This window comes from Mytilus galloprovincialis, chromosome 1, assembly GCF_965363235.1.
Source record: "Mytilus galloprovincialis chromosome 1, xbMytGall1.hap1.1, whole genome shotgun sequence".
Taxonomy (NCBI): domain Eukaryota; kingdom Metazoa; phylum Mollusca; class Bivalvia; order Mytilida; family Mytilidae; genus Mytilus; species Mytilus galloprovincialis.
In genome coordinates this window covers 32,700,154-32,716,863 of record NC_134838.1, presented here as the reverse complement: position 1 = coordinate 32,716,863, position 16,710 = coordinate 32,700,154, and the positions used below count along the sequence as shown (strand labels likewise).

The window sequence follows — 16,710 nt, the reverse complement described above, 5'->3', positions numbered from 1 at the left end:
TGGGATTGGTTTTGGGGGTGATGGTTCCACTCGTTTAGGGAAAAGGGGCCAAAACGAGCATTTTTCTGGTTTCTGCACAATATCTTGTGAATAACTTCTTTTTTGATTGCTCCAAAATTGTACCACAAGGTTAAATACCACAAGTAGAAGGTTTGGATTGATTTTGGGGGTAATTGCCAAAACCGTTCAGGAAAGAGGGGCAAAAAAGGGTCAAAAAGAAACATTTTTCTAGTTTTCAGACAATAACTTGTGTGAAAGTGTATGGATATCTTTTAAATTGTACCACATTATACAAAATAAAATTTCTTTGAATAAAAAAAAATTTTGGGGTGTAAATTTTTTTTTTGGTGATGGGGGGTGGGCCATTTTTATTTTTTCAAATTATAGGTTTTTCTCAAAACTCATTTTGTATATAACAGTTTGACTAAGTATTGAGTAAAACTACAATTGAAAATAAATTCAAATTATTTAACCAATTTCAAGTTTTTGACTACATTTATTTTTTGTAAAATATTTAATTAAAATCCAAATTCAGACCTGCATCAAGCTTGAATATTGTGTCCATTTTTGACCTTACTGTTCAGCATTGGACATCTGCAGACATATCTAGCTGCACTAGGCAAGGCACATTTTTAGCCAATGGTATTTAGATAAGAAATACTTTACAGCAGGACAAGGGAGAATTTAACTTCAATGTTCTTATAGGCATAGCTAAAAAGCAAGGAAGGTTTTCATAATTTAATTGAAGCATACTCCTAATAATTATTAGGTATCTGATTGAATGTTATGATTTTTATAAGTTATAATAACAAAATAGTTTCTGACAATAGAAATAGTATAATTGTGATTATAATAACAGATCTATTACAGATAAATACAAAGTAAATGTTTGAAATACAAATTAAACTAATTGAAAACTTAGAATTGTTTTTTACTGCTCAATCAAAAAATTAACTGAATTAATGAGTATAATAACTTTGCCATGTCACTGAGAGATGACTAATGCGTTATTTTTTCATCTTAAATGCCAAAAGTGAAAAAGTTGAATACGGACATTTTTTTGGGTAATTTTTTTCAAACAACAAGTGGTATAACAAGTATAAATCAAAAACATCAAAGTAACAAAGAATGACAAAATTAGGTTTATCATAAAAACTAAAAATTAAATACTACATCAAAAACTATATTTACTGATCATGCCAAAATAATCAAAGATGAAAAAAAACACATTTATGAAGTGAATTATTTATAAAATGAGTATTATTTCAATGAAAGACAATTCTTTGCTTTTAATTTTTATAATTAACTCAATTTGGACAATGTATTTTTTTATTGATATGTACATGTTAAGTTTATTTTTTTGTTCTTATTCATTTTAGAATTTTTTAAACATCAGAATGATTCTGTATTGTAAATAGACATCTGTAATAAAATAATGAAAGGAAGAAAGATCCACCCACTACTCATTGACTATTTTTTAGCTCATCTTTCATTCTTTCTTTTTTTCACTTGACCCATTTAAGACCATTTTTCACATTTAATTTTCCATTTTCCTTAACTTGTAAATATCTGTCAAACAACTTAAACAATAACAAGTCAACTTGAAGTGAATGTTTGTAAGTGTATCTAGTATACATTTTATAATTTAATTCTAACTCATATAAAAAAAGACAGATGTTGCTTAATAGAATATAGGTATAAAAACATTTTTCTACTTCATGTATCTTAAAAACTAAATCACATAGAGCAAACCAGGTTGTGAAGTAAAATGATCTACAGGTAAAGTTCTTCATGAAAATGAGAAGTAAAACTGATACCTAGCACAACATACATAAATATATACCAAAAATAAAGTATGGATTATTATCCAATATAAGCTTCAGATAAAATAACATTTTTAAAGCATCATATAAAATTTTAAAAAGTTATTTCCAGTACAACATGAGTGTGGTGGAGGTGCACTTCCAAAAATTCTAGGTTACTTTACTTATAAAATTATTTTTACAAAAACAACATAAAAAGATAATAATCTCCAAATGTATTGTTCATAGCCTTCTTTACAAATTGAATCCAACATGATTGTTTTAGTTAGATTATCATGTACTATTATGAATAACTGTCAATTGTTTGTTAAAAGTGCTATAGTATTTAACGTATTTAATGTACAAGAACAATACTTTTATTTGTGTAATTAAATGTTATTAATGTTATTTTATGTACACAGTGAAATCTGTCTAAACAGAACCTAGTACAATGTATAAACAAAAAAAATGTCTTCACAAAACATGTTTTTAAGTTCAGTTATTTCAAATATTATGCAATTTGAACATGAATAAACCAATTATATTTCAAAACTGAACAAAAACTGGTCCCTACAAAGTTATGTTTAGACAGATTTCACTGTACTAGTATAGCTACTAAAGTATACTGTATTTTCTTTTATAAATCCACACTTTCAAATAACTAAAAAACATAAAACATCATATAAAATTTCAAAAAGTAATTTCAAGTACAACCTTTAAATAATCAACATGTTAGTAACATGAGCATGGTGGAAGTAAAACTAGAAAAAATATTAAAAATAAAATTTGTTTTTTGCACAAGTTTCCAAAACTTCTTGGATACTTTACTTTGAAATTGATTTTAGATAAAAACATAATAAAAATGATAAGAATCTCTTGTTAAGTTTTATATAACTTGAACTACATTTTAAGAGAAAAAACATGCAATTCACTTAATATTCATGGCCAAAAACTGCACATCAGTTTTCAAAAAGGTGATATTGATTTGATATACATTTCATTATCTATAAATGATACATTGGAAAAAAACTACACTTATACAATTTTAAAGATATTTGATTTCAAAATAATGTTAGTTTTTGTAGCTTACTAAACAAAGAACAATTTTAAATGTTCCTTTATTATGTTCATATAATTAAAATCAGATTTATATTTTGGTAGTCTTGAAAAAAATCAGTCTTCACTCTTCTGTATTTTTGTTTATATATTTAATAAATTTTGAACATTTATTTTGTTTATACTTTATATTTAGAATTATATATATTAGCTGTCTAAAGAATAGGGATATATTTTAATGCTTAAGCTACAAATGTAGTTATAAAATTAAATATAGATATGACATTAAAATGCATTTTTGCGCAAGGCATACTCTCCCTTTTTTTGGATGATGTATGTTTGAAATTCCTTAATGTCAATACTTTGAAACATATCTTTTTTGTCTTGTTTAATTGCAGAATGCTCCCTTCCTGGTACTTTCTTGAAGACATTCACATCTACCAGCTGTTTCACCAAAGTTTTTCTATCTTTGTCAAGCTTTTGTGTACGGTGAAAAGCAGATACTGGTGCAAGTTTTAATTGGGAATGTAAATTTTCTTCTATGGCATTTATTGCCATCATAGTTTTCCCGATTCTTTCTACCACTTCTGCTGAATGGTTTGGACCGAGTAACTTTACTCTTTGTTTAGCATATTTATTAAGAAGTTCCATAACATAGTCGCCATCTAGGTTGTGACCTTCTCCACCCCTGAGGTTAATGAAGCGGTTATGGATAACTTCATGCCTTTGCCTAGGGGTGTACAAGGCATTAACACCTGCCATTAAAAGAAATCCTTCGAGACGATATTTAGTTTTATGTGCCTGATGGTAAAGAAGTGTGGCATACTTCCAGTGTCGAAGAATCCTAATTCCATCTCCATATCTGGTTGCTAAAATAGATATTTTCCTTAGCATTCCCAGCTTGCAGAAATTAGTGGCATAACTATAAACATAATCATCCTGTTGGTGCAATTCGTTGGTGTCTTCCCCTGATTCTAAATTATCAATCGAACTTTCAATGTCATTTAAAAAATATTTATCTACAATTTGTCCACATAATTGGAAAATGTAATGTTTTTGTGTATGGGCATCTGCCAAGTGCAAACCTTTTGGCAGTTTTGGACACTTACTGGACATATCATTCATTTCCAAATGCTTCAAAGCAGCAGCAATTACATGGGCTTCTGTTGTTAAATCAATGAATTCACCATCAGCATGGTAATCCTTTGAAACTTTGGTAACTACATTTCGTCTATTTATCAGATTTCGGAGCTGATATAGAGTTCCAGCATCTCTACAGCTTGTAGTCAAATAGAACTTGTCCATAATTACCTGAAATAAATAACACATACATGTATAAAATAAAGGATTAGATACATAGAAATGTTACAGGGAAACCTTTGTAAAGCAAATCCCATAGGGCAACAAACCTTTAAAGGGACTGATTAAAATTTATCTAGGCATGGGACCAGTGCAAATTGGAATGGGACATGCACTGTTTTAAAGCAAAATTTCCAGGGGAAGTTTTTTGGTATTTGGTTTAATGCTGTCAATCCTATTATGTTATAAAAAATAAGTAAAAAAGCTACAAACTTCTGTTTGAATAAAATACAGATGGTCACGTTTAAAATTTTAAATACCTTTTCAAAATCAACTTTGATTTTTATGAAATTTATCTTGTATCTCTTTCATATACTCTTTTAAAAAATCTGTATATCAAAGTATCAATGTGATTTAAACTTTTTTATAGCTCATTCAATTTCGCACTGGTCCAATGCCTTGAAAACTTTTGACCGGTACTTTATACTATCACTTGTCCTCTGTCATCTTTCTTCCTAAACTGTTCATACAGGTCCACTGTTTCAGGTAAGGGTGAGGGGTGGCGCCTTTTTATACATCTAAACCAACTGCCTTTAAATGTACCCGTCTTATGTCAGGAGCCTGTTGTTCAGTGGTGTGTTTTTAGGGTGTGGTTTGTTTGTGTATCTTGTTTCTCATGTGTATATAGATTAGACAGTTGGTTTTCTTGTTTGATTTGTTTTAAACTGGTAATTTTGGTGCCCTTTACAGCTTGCTGTTTGTTGTTAGGTATAAGGCTCAACTTTGAATGCCATACTTTGACTTACAATTGTTAACTTTAAATACATTGTGACATGGACACAGAGTTGTCTCATTGGCACTCATACCACATCTTCTGATTTATAATGTAGTAAAAAAAATCTATTTCACCAGAATTGGATAAAAAATTGTTTATCCTGGTTAAAAATTTCAAAAACTCAATCTATCTAAAATAAATAACCTGCAAAAAGTTCATCTTTTCATGGAAATCTTCCACCATTGCAAAAACTCCTTCCAATCTTTCCTCTGGGGTGTCTCCATCTAGTCTGGCCATATGAGCACACCTAATTCTCTCTACAGACAACTGATCACCTCCAACTGCTATAGGTCTGAGACCTGCATTAGTTTCATCTCTTCAAAATAGTTTTAAAAAATAATTATTTTTGAGGTAAAAATATTACAGTTATTTGCACTTTTGGACACTCATTAGGAAGGTATTGCTTATAAATACAATAGGACCACTATTTTTTGTTGTCCCCTTGCTGGCCAAATTATTTATTTTCTCTAAATTCAGAATCAAAATCTTTATTTACGAAAAAACCATTCCCTGCCCCCTGCAAGTTAAATGGTCCATTCCTTAGTCCTTATGAAAATCTATAACTATATTGAAGTTCAAGGTCATAGGTCAGTGGCACAGTGGTACTTACAATTTACTTTACCACCCTTGTGAATACACAAGAATCTAAATTTTTTAATGAGTTTTGACATACTTTATCTTTAGAAAAATCTTGAGCTATTTTAATTTTCAAGGTCAAAAGTAAAGGTCACAGAGTTAAATCTTTCAACATTATATGTCAAAGGTCATTAACATTGTCAAGTCTTTACACAGCAAGGGGATACCAGGCTTCATGTAAATATGAATTGGTAAATATTAGCTTAATAGATGCATTGTATAGAACCTTTAAGGCTGTAAAAGGATACATTCAATTTTGGTTATAACAAAGAGTTTTTAAGGCAAATGCAATGCCCATAGTGTTATTATTTTTATACTGTATGTGTCATTTCTTTTTAAACTTAGACAGAATCCAGACTGTAATTCGCAGCAGCAATCACCTTATATCCTCTTTAGCAAGTTCTTCTTCTGATCTTGTACCAGGAACGTATTGTTGCAGATACCTCAAAATCTCAATCATTTCACTTGTTTTATTTTCATTGAGGGGTAGAATGCCTAGTGGTACCTAAAATTAAAATTATTCATTTATGTTAAGATTATTGTCAAGACATTTTTCAATTGTTATTAAATGAAAATAAATATTTGAGTCTTTAAATTGGTGGATTAATAGGTGTTAAACATTAAGTGTCATATTGGAAGAGCATGAAATTGATTTTCAAACAGACCATTTACGGATTTACATGCTGACTTCACAATGAAACAATATTGCCCTTGACAAATATTTGGTACTATTTTTAGATATGAGCATATCTGTCATTTTTCAAAGTAAGAAGTACAATGTGTAGAGCTTAGAATGTGCAAAATGTAAATCCAACTGTTTGCCAAGATAAATCCAATAAGACTAGCTGGCATCCACAAGACATATATAGAGTCATGTGTCCATTGTTGATGGCAAAGACAGTTAATGCTGGACCTTTTTGTTGTGAACTCAAATATTTGGCTTTTCACTCCAGTTATTTAAACTTATTTTGTAGCATTGGTGTTTCTCGTTCCTATATTACCTATGCAGTATTTTGCGGAATGATTTTTTTGTCTTTGAAGGGTTATTCATTTTTACCTTATTGTTGTAGATTTTACTTAAAAAATTATTTTTTTATTATTGTCTTCTGCTTTTTTTTATAAATTTTGAATGTTTAATATATCAGATGTTCTCAATTATGTATGTGTATAAAGCCTTACCACTGTTGATTTTTGTTTCATCTGCTCGCTATATTGGTGGTAGAAACCTTCTGGTATACATTTCTGGTATGGCATAAAACTTGTAAGGTGTTTTGTTAGAATTGAAGCTGTAACCTGAATCATATCAGTCCTTAATGAGGATATGTCATCACAGTTTGGCAGAAAATCTCCAATTGGAATATGCTGTAAATTTCCAATTGGTCTCTCATTAGGAAGGTCTTCACAAATAACTCTGTCTTTAATTGCCATTAATTGTATGTAATGCTTCGATTCATTTTGATGGTCTTCTGTCATATTACGCACTTTGATGTGGAAATCTAAGTTGTCTAAATTAAACCTATATGCAGGATTTAAATCACTGGTGTTTGTTTGCGATTTGGTTTCATTTGGTTTTGAATAGCCATGATCTGTATCGACAGTTGTAGAAGAAACAGTGCCAGGTCTTGAATATGAATGATCCATGCTAGAATCATTACAAAGGTTTTTATTGATGGAAGATCTTATATTGTCCTCAACATTTTTTTTTAGTTCAAGCATACACTTTTCGGTTTTCACTTTGAGCTTATGCAAATCTCTATTGACAGTACTGTATGAATTGCAAATACCAAGCTTTGAAAGCAGAAAGTATCCCTTCTTTTGCAGTTGGTTGTTGTACAGGGATATGCCAACAGATCTTTGTAATGAATTCAAAAAAACATTGCGGGTATGAAATAAAATGGAAGCAGCTGTTACTACTCTGATGTCATTAGTAACACCTCTCCCATTCATCCCTGCAGAACTTAAAATAGACCAAAACAGAGGATTGTCCCTTTGCAATTCATCAGACATACTCTTAAAGTTCAGTTTATCTATATCCTCTATTTGTTCTGTGAAGCATGTTTTTTCTTTTTTTGCACAATTTGAGCATATCTTTTTAATTACATTACATATACCAGTAATGGTCTGTTTTCTGATGTCTTCAGATTGGTGGTTTAACAAAGATTTTACGGCCAAAAAAACACTGCCATTTGCAATGTGGTGAATTGTTTTAGACAATTTTCTTTTATTGTTAACTGATCTGTACTGTACCATTTCATATCTGTAATTTTCACCTGTTAGGTTCTTCTTTGAAGATTTATCAAGAGAAGGACATGGTTCAAATGTTTGACATGATTTTTCTATTGTAGAAGGTGCTTGACAAGATTTTCCAACATCATGTGCAAATTCTGTTTGACAATACTGGTTGACATTGAGATTTATTTTGCAGTGTGGAGTCTTTTCTGGTATTAATTCCTGTTTGTTTGTTTCAAAACCTATAATAATATATACTATGCACTATAACCAGCTGAATAAAAAGGTTGAAATATTTGATTTCAGTAAATTGAAAAGATCATTGATTAGATTTATATCCCAAGAAGATAAATATGTTTTTCAACCTAGTTTTATGACCGTTCTTGTAAATAAGTCAACCTGCTCTGGTTCACATTTTTCCAAAAAATAATATATAAAGCGTACTTACTTGATCAGTAAAGATTTATATTAATATCTCGCAATTCATATTACATAAAAGATTACTGCTCATAACTTGTATTCCATTTCTTGTCCATGTAATATCCATTTGTAATGTGCTTCTTGATCAAAAGTTGCTGATATTTGACTCATTCAAAATAATGTCTGCACTGCAAACTTATATTTAAAAATAACAGTTTGACAGATGCATAACTATTTAAGAATGGCCAGTATTAAAAGCTTTGTGAACATGCAGTGCTTGAACTGAAAAGAAACTAGAGTGGTCATTAAGAAATGATATGCATTGCTATATTTAGTAAACAATATCTCATATATAGGGATTTTGATACAGTGTCCATAGGCTAATTAAAGCTAACAACTTGGCCCATTATTTATACAAAAATTAGCAGAGTGGAATGAAACATGTAATCTATCTTTAAACCTTCATATTAGGCAAAGATAAAAAAATAACTTCAATATCTTAAGAAATTTTGAAAAACTTCATATTAACATATTTGTTTTCTCAAGTGCACAAATACATGTCCAAAACCCGTTATTTTAGCATAAATCAGCACAGCAGAAAAACTATTATTTTATAGTATAACTATTATTTTAATTAAATTTTACAACTCAAAAGCCGGTTATTTTGGCCAAGATCAGCAGAATGGAAACGTTAACTTTATCTGTAAGTTTTATAAGTGGACCTGAATAAACAAAAAAATCAAGTACTGTAAATATCTTTAGTTGTTTAAAAAAGTGAGCATATTTGGTTTTGATGGAATGACAGAATAGCACTGTAAATTACTCACTGCCCATATTCAAACTCTGTCAGAGTGTTTTAGTTGTTAGGATTGTATACAAGTTTAATAAAATTTGAAACAAGTGTGGACACAGATCAGCATGGATAGTATCCAGCATTCTGAGAGTATTGCATGGCAATACATAGTCCCCTACCAGTAAAAATTCATTTTTCCCGAAAACAAAATTTGAACTTGATGTGTAAATTGTCATGTTAAAACTATTAATACCAAATATCAAATCAATATAACGGTAGTCAGGCATGACCAACAAAGAGTGCAGAAAATTGGTTAATAATGTGATTTTTCTAGGTCTAAGGATCATATAACGCTGCAAAATATCATCAAATCAGAACAAAATTTAAACTTGATCTGTAACTTGTAATGGTAAAACTATAAACAAAATATCAATCAAACTCTTTAAGTATGACAAAAAAAATAGTGAAAAATTTATTTCTTGCATGATTTTTTTAAGTCCCAAGGACCATAATTTGCAAAAAAATCATCAGACCGGAACAAAATTCTAACTTGATCTATAACTTGTCATGGTTAAACAATATGGCAAATATGAGGTCAATATCTTCAAGTGTGACAAAAAAAAGTGTCGAAAACAGATTACTTATGTGATTTTTCTAAGTCCAAGGGCCATAACTCTGCAAAAAATCCCCAGACCGGAACAAAATTAGAACTTGATCTGTAACTTATCATGGTTATACTATATACCAAATATCAAACCACTAACTTCAAGCATGACAAAAAAAGTGTGTAAAGCTGACGGACAGAGTGCAAACCTAAAGTCCCCTTCAACTTCGTTGGTAGGGGACTACTTAGGACAGACCGAAGGATGGACAGATAACAAGGGTAACACTTAAATGTACCCTTTGCCTTGCTGCAGGGACATAAAAAGACACAATTATGAAGTAGAATGCTTACTCATTGCCCATTAAAAGGATATTTGTTGTATCATAACAGTTTGATATGAATTAAATGTACTACAAATGTATTTATTCAGTTACAACTTCTGATTTTTAAAGTGATTATTGAACTGAAAAAATGTTTTTTTCTTGCACTAGTTTGTATAATAAAAGTTGTTTTATATGCATTGTAGTTTTCCCCCTTTTAAAAAACATGCTAAAATTTACACCAACACTTAAAATACAAAGTAAATTCATTTGTTAACATTTCCAATTTTGATTATTTATAAGAGAATCTTCTTAGATGTTTTCTTAAAAAAGATTTGTAATTTAGAGAGTTAAGTTGCTTGAAATTTTAATGCCTAATTTCAGGAAAGCAAAATCCAGTTTAGGCAGTTATAATTTTTAAATGATGACATGCAAAATAGAATACAGAATAGAAAATGGGTATGTCAAAGAGACGACATTCCAATCAACGGACACATAACAACCAAAACCCTAATGATAATAACATCCAAGGCAACATCAAAATTCATGTAAATGCTTTCTTATGATTATTAATAACAGTTTTATTTCCCTGAGCAAACATTAACCATTGCACATTCATTTAGTATCTGCATGCATTAATTAAAAATGGATATATATTTGTCGAATTGCAATGTGAAAAACTGAGGGGTATATACATGTATAATTGTCAATTCGTTCTGATGAACCTTAACATTTTTAGATACATGTACATGTATGTAAAAGTGAAAAACAAGCTGATTCCTTTTTTCATAAATGTGAATAATTTATCATAAATTAACTTAATTTTGGTTAAATCGAAACTATTATTACTGGTATATAATTCTGATGATGTTGTACAAAAATATGAGGTTTGTAATGATATTGACATTAAGACGTTTATTGAAATTCAAATAACCATAATAAAAAATTGATGTTGCCTTTATATAAACAGTTAGTAAAATATTCATGCAATAACTTTTTTTTCTTTTACCTCTAACATCATGTTGCAAAGCTGATTTGTGTCTTTTCCCAGATGGTTGTTGTAAGGAACATAAGCGCTTTCTTGGTACATTTTCTTGCAGCTGCTGTGATTTGGATTCTATTTTTTCTGTCAAATCGTCTGCTTTTGCATATAGATTTAGAGCTTTTTCAATTGACCTGAATATTAAAGAAATTTCATATTTATAATTATGGGTAGCCAAATGAACAGACAAATGACAGACTAAGTTATCAGTATAAATAATGTATGTATTAAAAGTTTTAAATAATTTATATATATATTATGAGACTATTTAATGTTTGAATAATAGCCAATGATAAATCTTACGAGGCGATAGATCATATAAATATGATGCAGTACACTACCAAATATAAAATGCAAGTCTATAAATGTACAACATCACCAAAAAATGTGCTTAGCCAAGCGCAGCTGGATACGACCGCAGAGGTCCAATCCTGAACAGTTTGGGCAATTAGGACAATATTCAAGCTTGATACAGGTCTGAATTTGGATTTTAATTAAATATTTGACACATAATAGTTTTCTGTCACAGAATAAATGTAGTCAAAGAACTTGAAATTGGTTAAATGATATGAATTTATTTTCAATTTCATGCTGTTGCGCAATACACTGTGCTGTAGTGCAATACACTGCGCTGTTGTGCAATACTTAGTAAATCTGTTTTTAGACTATAGACAAAGAAATAGCAAAATAAATTGTGAGAAAAACCTAAAATATAAAAAAATAAATTAAAAAAAATTGCCCCCCCCCCCACCCCCCCCCATAAAAAAAATGTTACCCCCTAAATTTTTTTCCCAAAAAAGTGGTTATTTCGTAAATCTTGAAGAAAAAAAAATGTGCCCCCCCAAAAAGATTTATTTTTACCCCCCCAAAAAAAAAATTGATAAGAAATTGTATTTTTGTAAAATGTGGTACAATTTCAGAGATATCCATACACTTTAACACAAGTTATAGTCGTTAACTAGAAAAATGCTTGTTTTTGTCCCCTAATTCCTAAACGGTTGGGACCATTACCCCCAAAAACAATCCCAACCTTCCTTTTGTGGTATTGAACCTTTTGCTTAAGTTTCATAGAGATCCATACACTTAAACTAAAGTTATTGTCTGGAAACCAATGTGTCTACGGACGACGACAACGACGACGACGACAACGACGTGATAGCAATATATGAACGCAAATTTTTTCGGTCGTATAAAAAACAATTTGGTGATGTTGTATGTACATTTTTAGACTTATATTATGGAACTATATAGTTATTTTGTGTACACTGTACATGTATCATATACATTTGATTGTTAGATGTGAATGCATATCAGCATGATCAGTGTGTTTTAGGGAGGCAACAATTTGTAGTCATTGCGCTAAGCTGTGCATACCATTACCAATAATTTGGTATTATGGTGTTTTACAAATTAAAGAAGTGTACTGTGAGTCATTAGCCTAATTTCTCCACAAAAATAAACTTAATTGTCATGTACTGTTTTCAACATATCATACATTTTTGTGGTGTTTTAAAAATATGACTGAGACTCTTTAATTTAATATTGAAAAAGGAAATTCCAAGTTACATTTAATAATGAAAAATGGTCATTTGAGTATCCCTTATCCACTTCAAATACACATGCTGACTTCATTATTATTATGACATGTTCATGAAGTGTTTGAAGAATGGAGTTGAAAACTGTAAAAGGAGTTAATTATACAAATTTTTAACCCTCTTTCTGCAAAAATATAAATTTTCAAATCTAATAAATAAAAAGTTCTTCAAACATTTCCAAATAGCATGTGTAAAGGTGTAATATTTTCCTTTGATAATTCAGAGATATTGGTAAAAAACTGTATGAGAAGATTTCATAAAGTTTGAGATATTGTGTGTTTTTAAAAATTAATAAGTTTCACATTCACCTAAAAATTAGTTTAAAAATGAGGGGCCAGATTGGGGGGGGGGGGGGGGGGGTGGGCTCATCACGATTCACAAGTTGATTTTTTTGTCAATCATGATTCACAGAAAATAAATTTCCATGATCACGGATCACGAAAAAAATATAATAAGGGAAAAAATCTGTAGAAAAACGGGTAACGATAGTGAAAATACACCAATCACGAAGAACGAAAATAATCCATCAGGCCCCTCAATAATATTGGAACTATAACAGGTATAGAATTTCAACATGTGCTTTTCAAGATAATTTTGACCACTTGAAATGCTATTTCAAAGTTTGTGCTTCTGTCTTAAACTGTGATTAGAAGATAATCAGGTTTTTAATGTGTTGGTAAATTTATTAAAAAGAATATGAGTTAATAATGTAATAATTGTATTTTAACTGTATTTAAATTGTATGTATCTACATACATGATATATATATGTATCTATGCAAATAAATATTCTTTTTCCTTATTAATGTATGCTCTGTATGATCCTTGTGTGCCCCTAATTGAAAATAAAATATGTTGTGTTCTTTTCAAGATACAACTCTCCTTCCAAGTCACATTGTATTAATAGTTCACAACTATAGGTAAAATATGGCCTTCAACAAGGAGCCTTAGCCAGTCAGGGGAACACAACTTGACAATTAAAACCTATTTTGTTGTTCTCTCGTGAGTAAATTCCCATTGATCAGCATTAAACAGTACCAAATATATATTTAATTTGTTTTCATAGCTTTTAAATTTTCATTTGCTTCTTAGTTGCTTTAGTCATGATTGTGGTTATTGTTTTTTGGATTGCTTTGCATAGTGCTATTCTATTCATTTTGTGTGTGCTTATATGCTATTCTTAAATATGTATGCTTTGTTTGCCTTGCACGTATATCATATTCATTCTATGTCTGTATGTATGTATGTCTGTTCTATGTTTGTGTTTTGTTTTATATATTCGGTGAAAAGCTCACAAGAGCTTATCATAGGCAGATTTGGTGGTGGGCTCGGGGGGCCCTGGCCCCCCCTTGCGTGGGAAAAATTTGGTTGATTATATAGGGAATCACTGAAGCATGACTGGAGCGGGCCCCCCCTTAGGTCAGTCAGCGGGCCCCCCTTTATGAAAAGTTCTGGATCCGCCACTGCTTATGTTTTTGTATGTTGTAAACCATGCCGAATGAAATTAAAGTTTTCTTATCTTATCTTATATAAAAATTAAAAGGCTGGGGCGATCTGTGACGAATGAGCGTTTGGGTACCCTGAAGTTACAGCTAAAACTCCACCTATAATCACAGGAATCAGAAATTCTATCAATTTGGGGGTCTGTAAAAGTTGAACTACACTATCACAGGAGAGCTTCTCTCGTACATACCATTTACATTGATGACAAACGTAACTGCCAAAGTTCTCTTTGCACTGTAGATTAGTTTCATAAAATTTACAACAGTTTTCGAATGCGGAACCAACAGAGCCACTTTTAGATAATATGAGATACTTTCTTGAACCAACTGTTGAACAAGAAACACATAGAGATGTGTTTGGCACAACTGAGTGAGAAATGTATAAACTTGAGATAGACTCAGCTGATTTGGATGCCACGTCCATTGATAGTCCATTTCCTCTGTTCGGTTTTATCTAGTGTTAACATGAATAGAAGATAAATCTTGAAACTTTCCGAAAAATTAAAACTAGCTCATTTGCATATTTTGTCACGCCCCAACTTAACAATTATTCAATGCAATTGAATCCAGACTCTACATATAGGATATGGAGCGTCTGGATGATCGAGACTAATACGTGTAGTGTAAATGACCTCCTGTAATCTAAAAATAGCGGTCTCACTAATAACGACAAGAAGAATTTTAGCGACAAGAAGCGTCAAGAACGGACAAGAAGAATAAATTAAGCGACAAGAAGACTATTTAGCGACATGAAAACTTCTCGTATCGCATGAGGATGACACATATCAAATGAATAATTATGTGTGGGACTTAGTTTTAAGAAATGATGTCAAATTAACACTAAATTTTTTTTTAGTAAGCTGAAATATATATTTATTTTTTACATGTTTATGTCTTGTAAGGTATTTTATTTCTGTCCCTTTTTTCAACATAAGCGTCTCGAAAGGTGAAATGTTTTAACTGAATGGTTGATTTAAATTAATTATGAAAATTGTTAAAATTAAATAAATAAAAGTAATTATTGCCGAGTTACAAACACTACCAGGGGATAATCCATAATTACCCCCAACTTTAGCCTGGTAAACTTGTTGTCTCCTTGTGAAATATAAAACATATTAAAAATGATTTCCTGCTTAAGTCTTTTATTGGTATAAAGTCAAAACCTTCTTGCTTTTCACTAGACAACCATGTCCTGTCAGGTTTAATTCTTATATATGTAGATGAAAAATAAAACTCCCCAAAACATTAACATGGCAGCAATTGCTTTTACAGCCTTTAAGGCTTTGATTTTTTTTACAGAAGAGTGTCCACCATGCACTTGCACTGCACTATAATAATAGTAGAATAGAATTATCATATACAAATAGATGAAAAATTATATATACATGCAATCGTAATATTAATAATTTATATAACAACAAACCAGTGTATTCTCTACAACTATTATTAAATAAGTATAATAGTCCAAGGTATACTGATTTCTTGCACTACGATATAATAGTTATTACGGTGAGGTTGAATTTCCTGTCATTTATTCATCATCCAAGCACGAACTTCTATCAGAAAAAAATATCTCTGTAAATTAACCCAAGTTTCAGGTATAGAGATGTGATCTGTTTCTGTGACATGCGCTTTTAACCATCTACAAGAACCTGCGGTCATCCGATGTTCAGTACTTCAGTACTTTGATTGTTACTAGCTACTCACTTTTATAACTCGATACTCGCTTTTTATAACTCGCTACTCACTTTTTGTTACTTGCTCCTCACTTTTTATAACTCGATACTCGCTTTTTGTTACTCGCTACTCACTTTTTATAACTCGATACTCACCTTTCATAACTTGATACTCGCTTTTTGCAACTTGATACTTGCTACTCGACTAAAAGTAAATCTCGTTTATAAGGCCTTAAAAGATATCCGAAGCACTTGGGTTACCTTACAATTTGCGTGCTGTTGTTTTAAAAATATTTTGTTTATTATTGTATTAATTAGTGTGTTTTGTATTTTTTATAGTTGCATTTAGTGTGCCAAAAAATATGAAAACTTGACGTTCGTGACGTCACATACAATATGAAAACTCGACGTTCGTGACGTCACATACCAAACGATGACGTCATTCAAAAAATTTACCTATTTTGAGGAAAATTTTTCTTAAGCAAAAAAAAACCAAAACTGACTTAATGTATAAAAAAAAAAAAAAAAAAGTAGGGGTGTGATAAAGGGTATGCGATAAAGGGTAGGGGTGTGATAAAGGGTATGCGATAAAGGGTAGGGGTGTGATAAAGGGTATGCGATAAAGGGTGCGCATCAAAGTTGCGCGATATGGATTAAACAGCAGGCTATTTATCACATATGCAAAACTACTGTATTTACTACTAAACATATGATAAATATATATATATATATATATATATATATATATTAACTACTAAATTAATTACTTGTTAACTGCAAAACTAAGTCCATTTATCAGTAAATGACGGAAAATGAAAATACTTATTATCAAAATTTGTTCTGGATACTGTTCTTTGGTCATTAAAAAGCTTCTGTCCACATTTAATAAAATTTCGTGAATC

General features: G+C 30.7%; 2 protein-coding genes and 1 long non-coding RNA gene across 6 annotated transcripts in view; 1 reads left to right on the top strand and 2 right to left on the bottom strand.

The window, feature by feature from the left end:
• LOC143071807 (uncharacterized) overlaps positions 1-14,739 on the bottom strand; it is a 32,336-nt gene extending 17,597 nt beyond the window's left edge. Inside the window, exons 1-2 of the long non-coding RNA XR_012976974.1 lie at positions 14,324-14,739; positions 11,004-11,170 (exon numbers count right to left, since the gene is read on the bottom strand). This is a non-coding gene — a long non-coding RNA (uncharacterized LOC143071807). The remainder of the gene's footprint in view (positions 1-11,003; positions 11,171-14,323) is intronic.
• The window catches only part of LOC143071788 (uncharacterized), a 72,818-nt gene that overhangs the window by 29,113 nt on the left and 26,995 nt on the right, over positions 1-16,710 (top strand). The window lies entirely within an intron of this gene.
• Positions 2,027-5,979, bottom strand: LOC143071781 (uncharacterized). Its single transcript, XM_076246357.1, has 2 exons — positions 5,137-5,979; positions 2,027-4,169 (listed from the first exon to the last, which is right to left on the bottom strand). Exons 1-2 carry the CDS (start codon positions 5,227-5,229, stop codon positions 3,144-3,146), a joined length of 1,119 nt encoding a protein of 372 aa, XP_076102472.1. The 5' UTR covers positions 5,230-5,979; the 3' UTR covers positions 2,027-3,143.

Excerpts from the sequence above, each read along its gene's own strand:
- LOC143071781 (XM_076246357.1), bottom strand. The coding sequence starts at position 5,229 with ATGGCCAGACTAGATGGAGACACCCCAGAGGAAAGATTGGAAGGAGTT. Across the intron at positions 4,170-5,136 it reads AAAAGATGAACTTTTTGCAG|GTAATTATGGACAAGTTCTA; the intron begins GTTATTTATTTT and ends TATTTATTTCAG.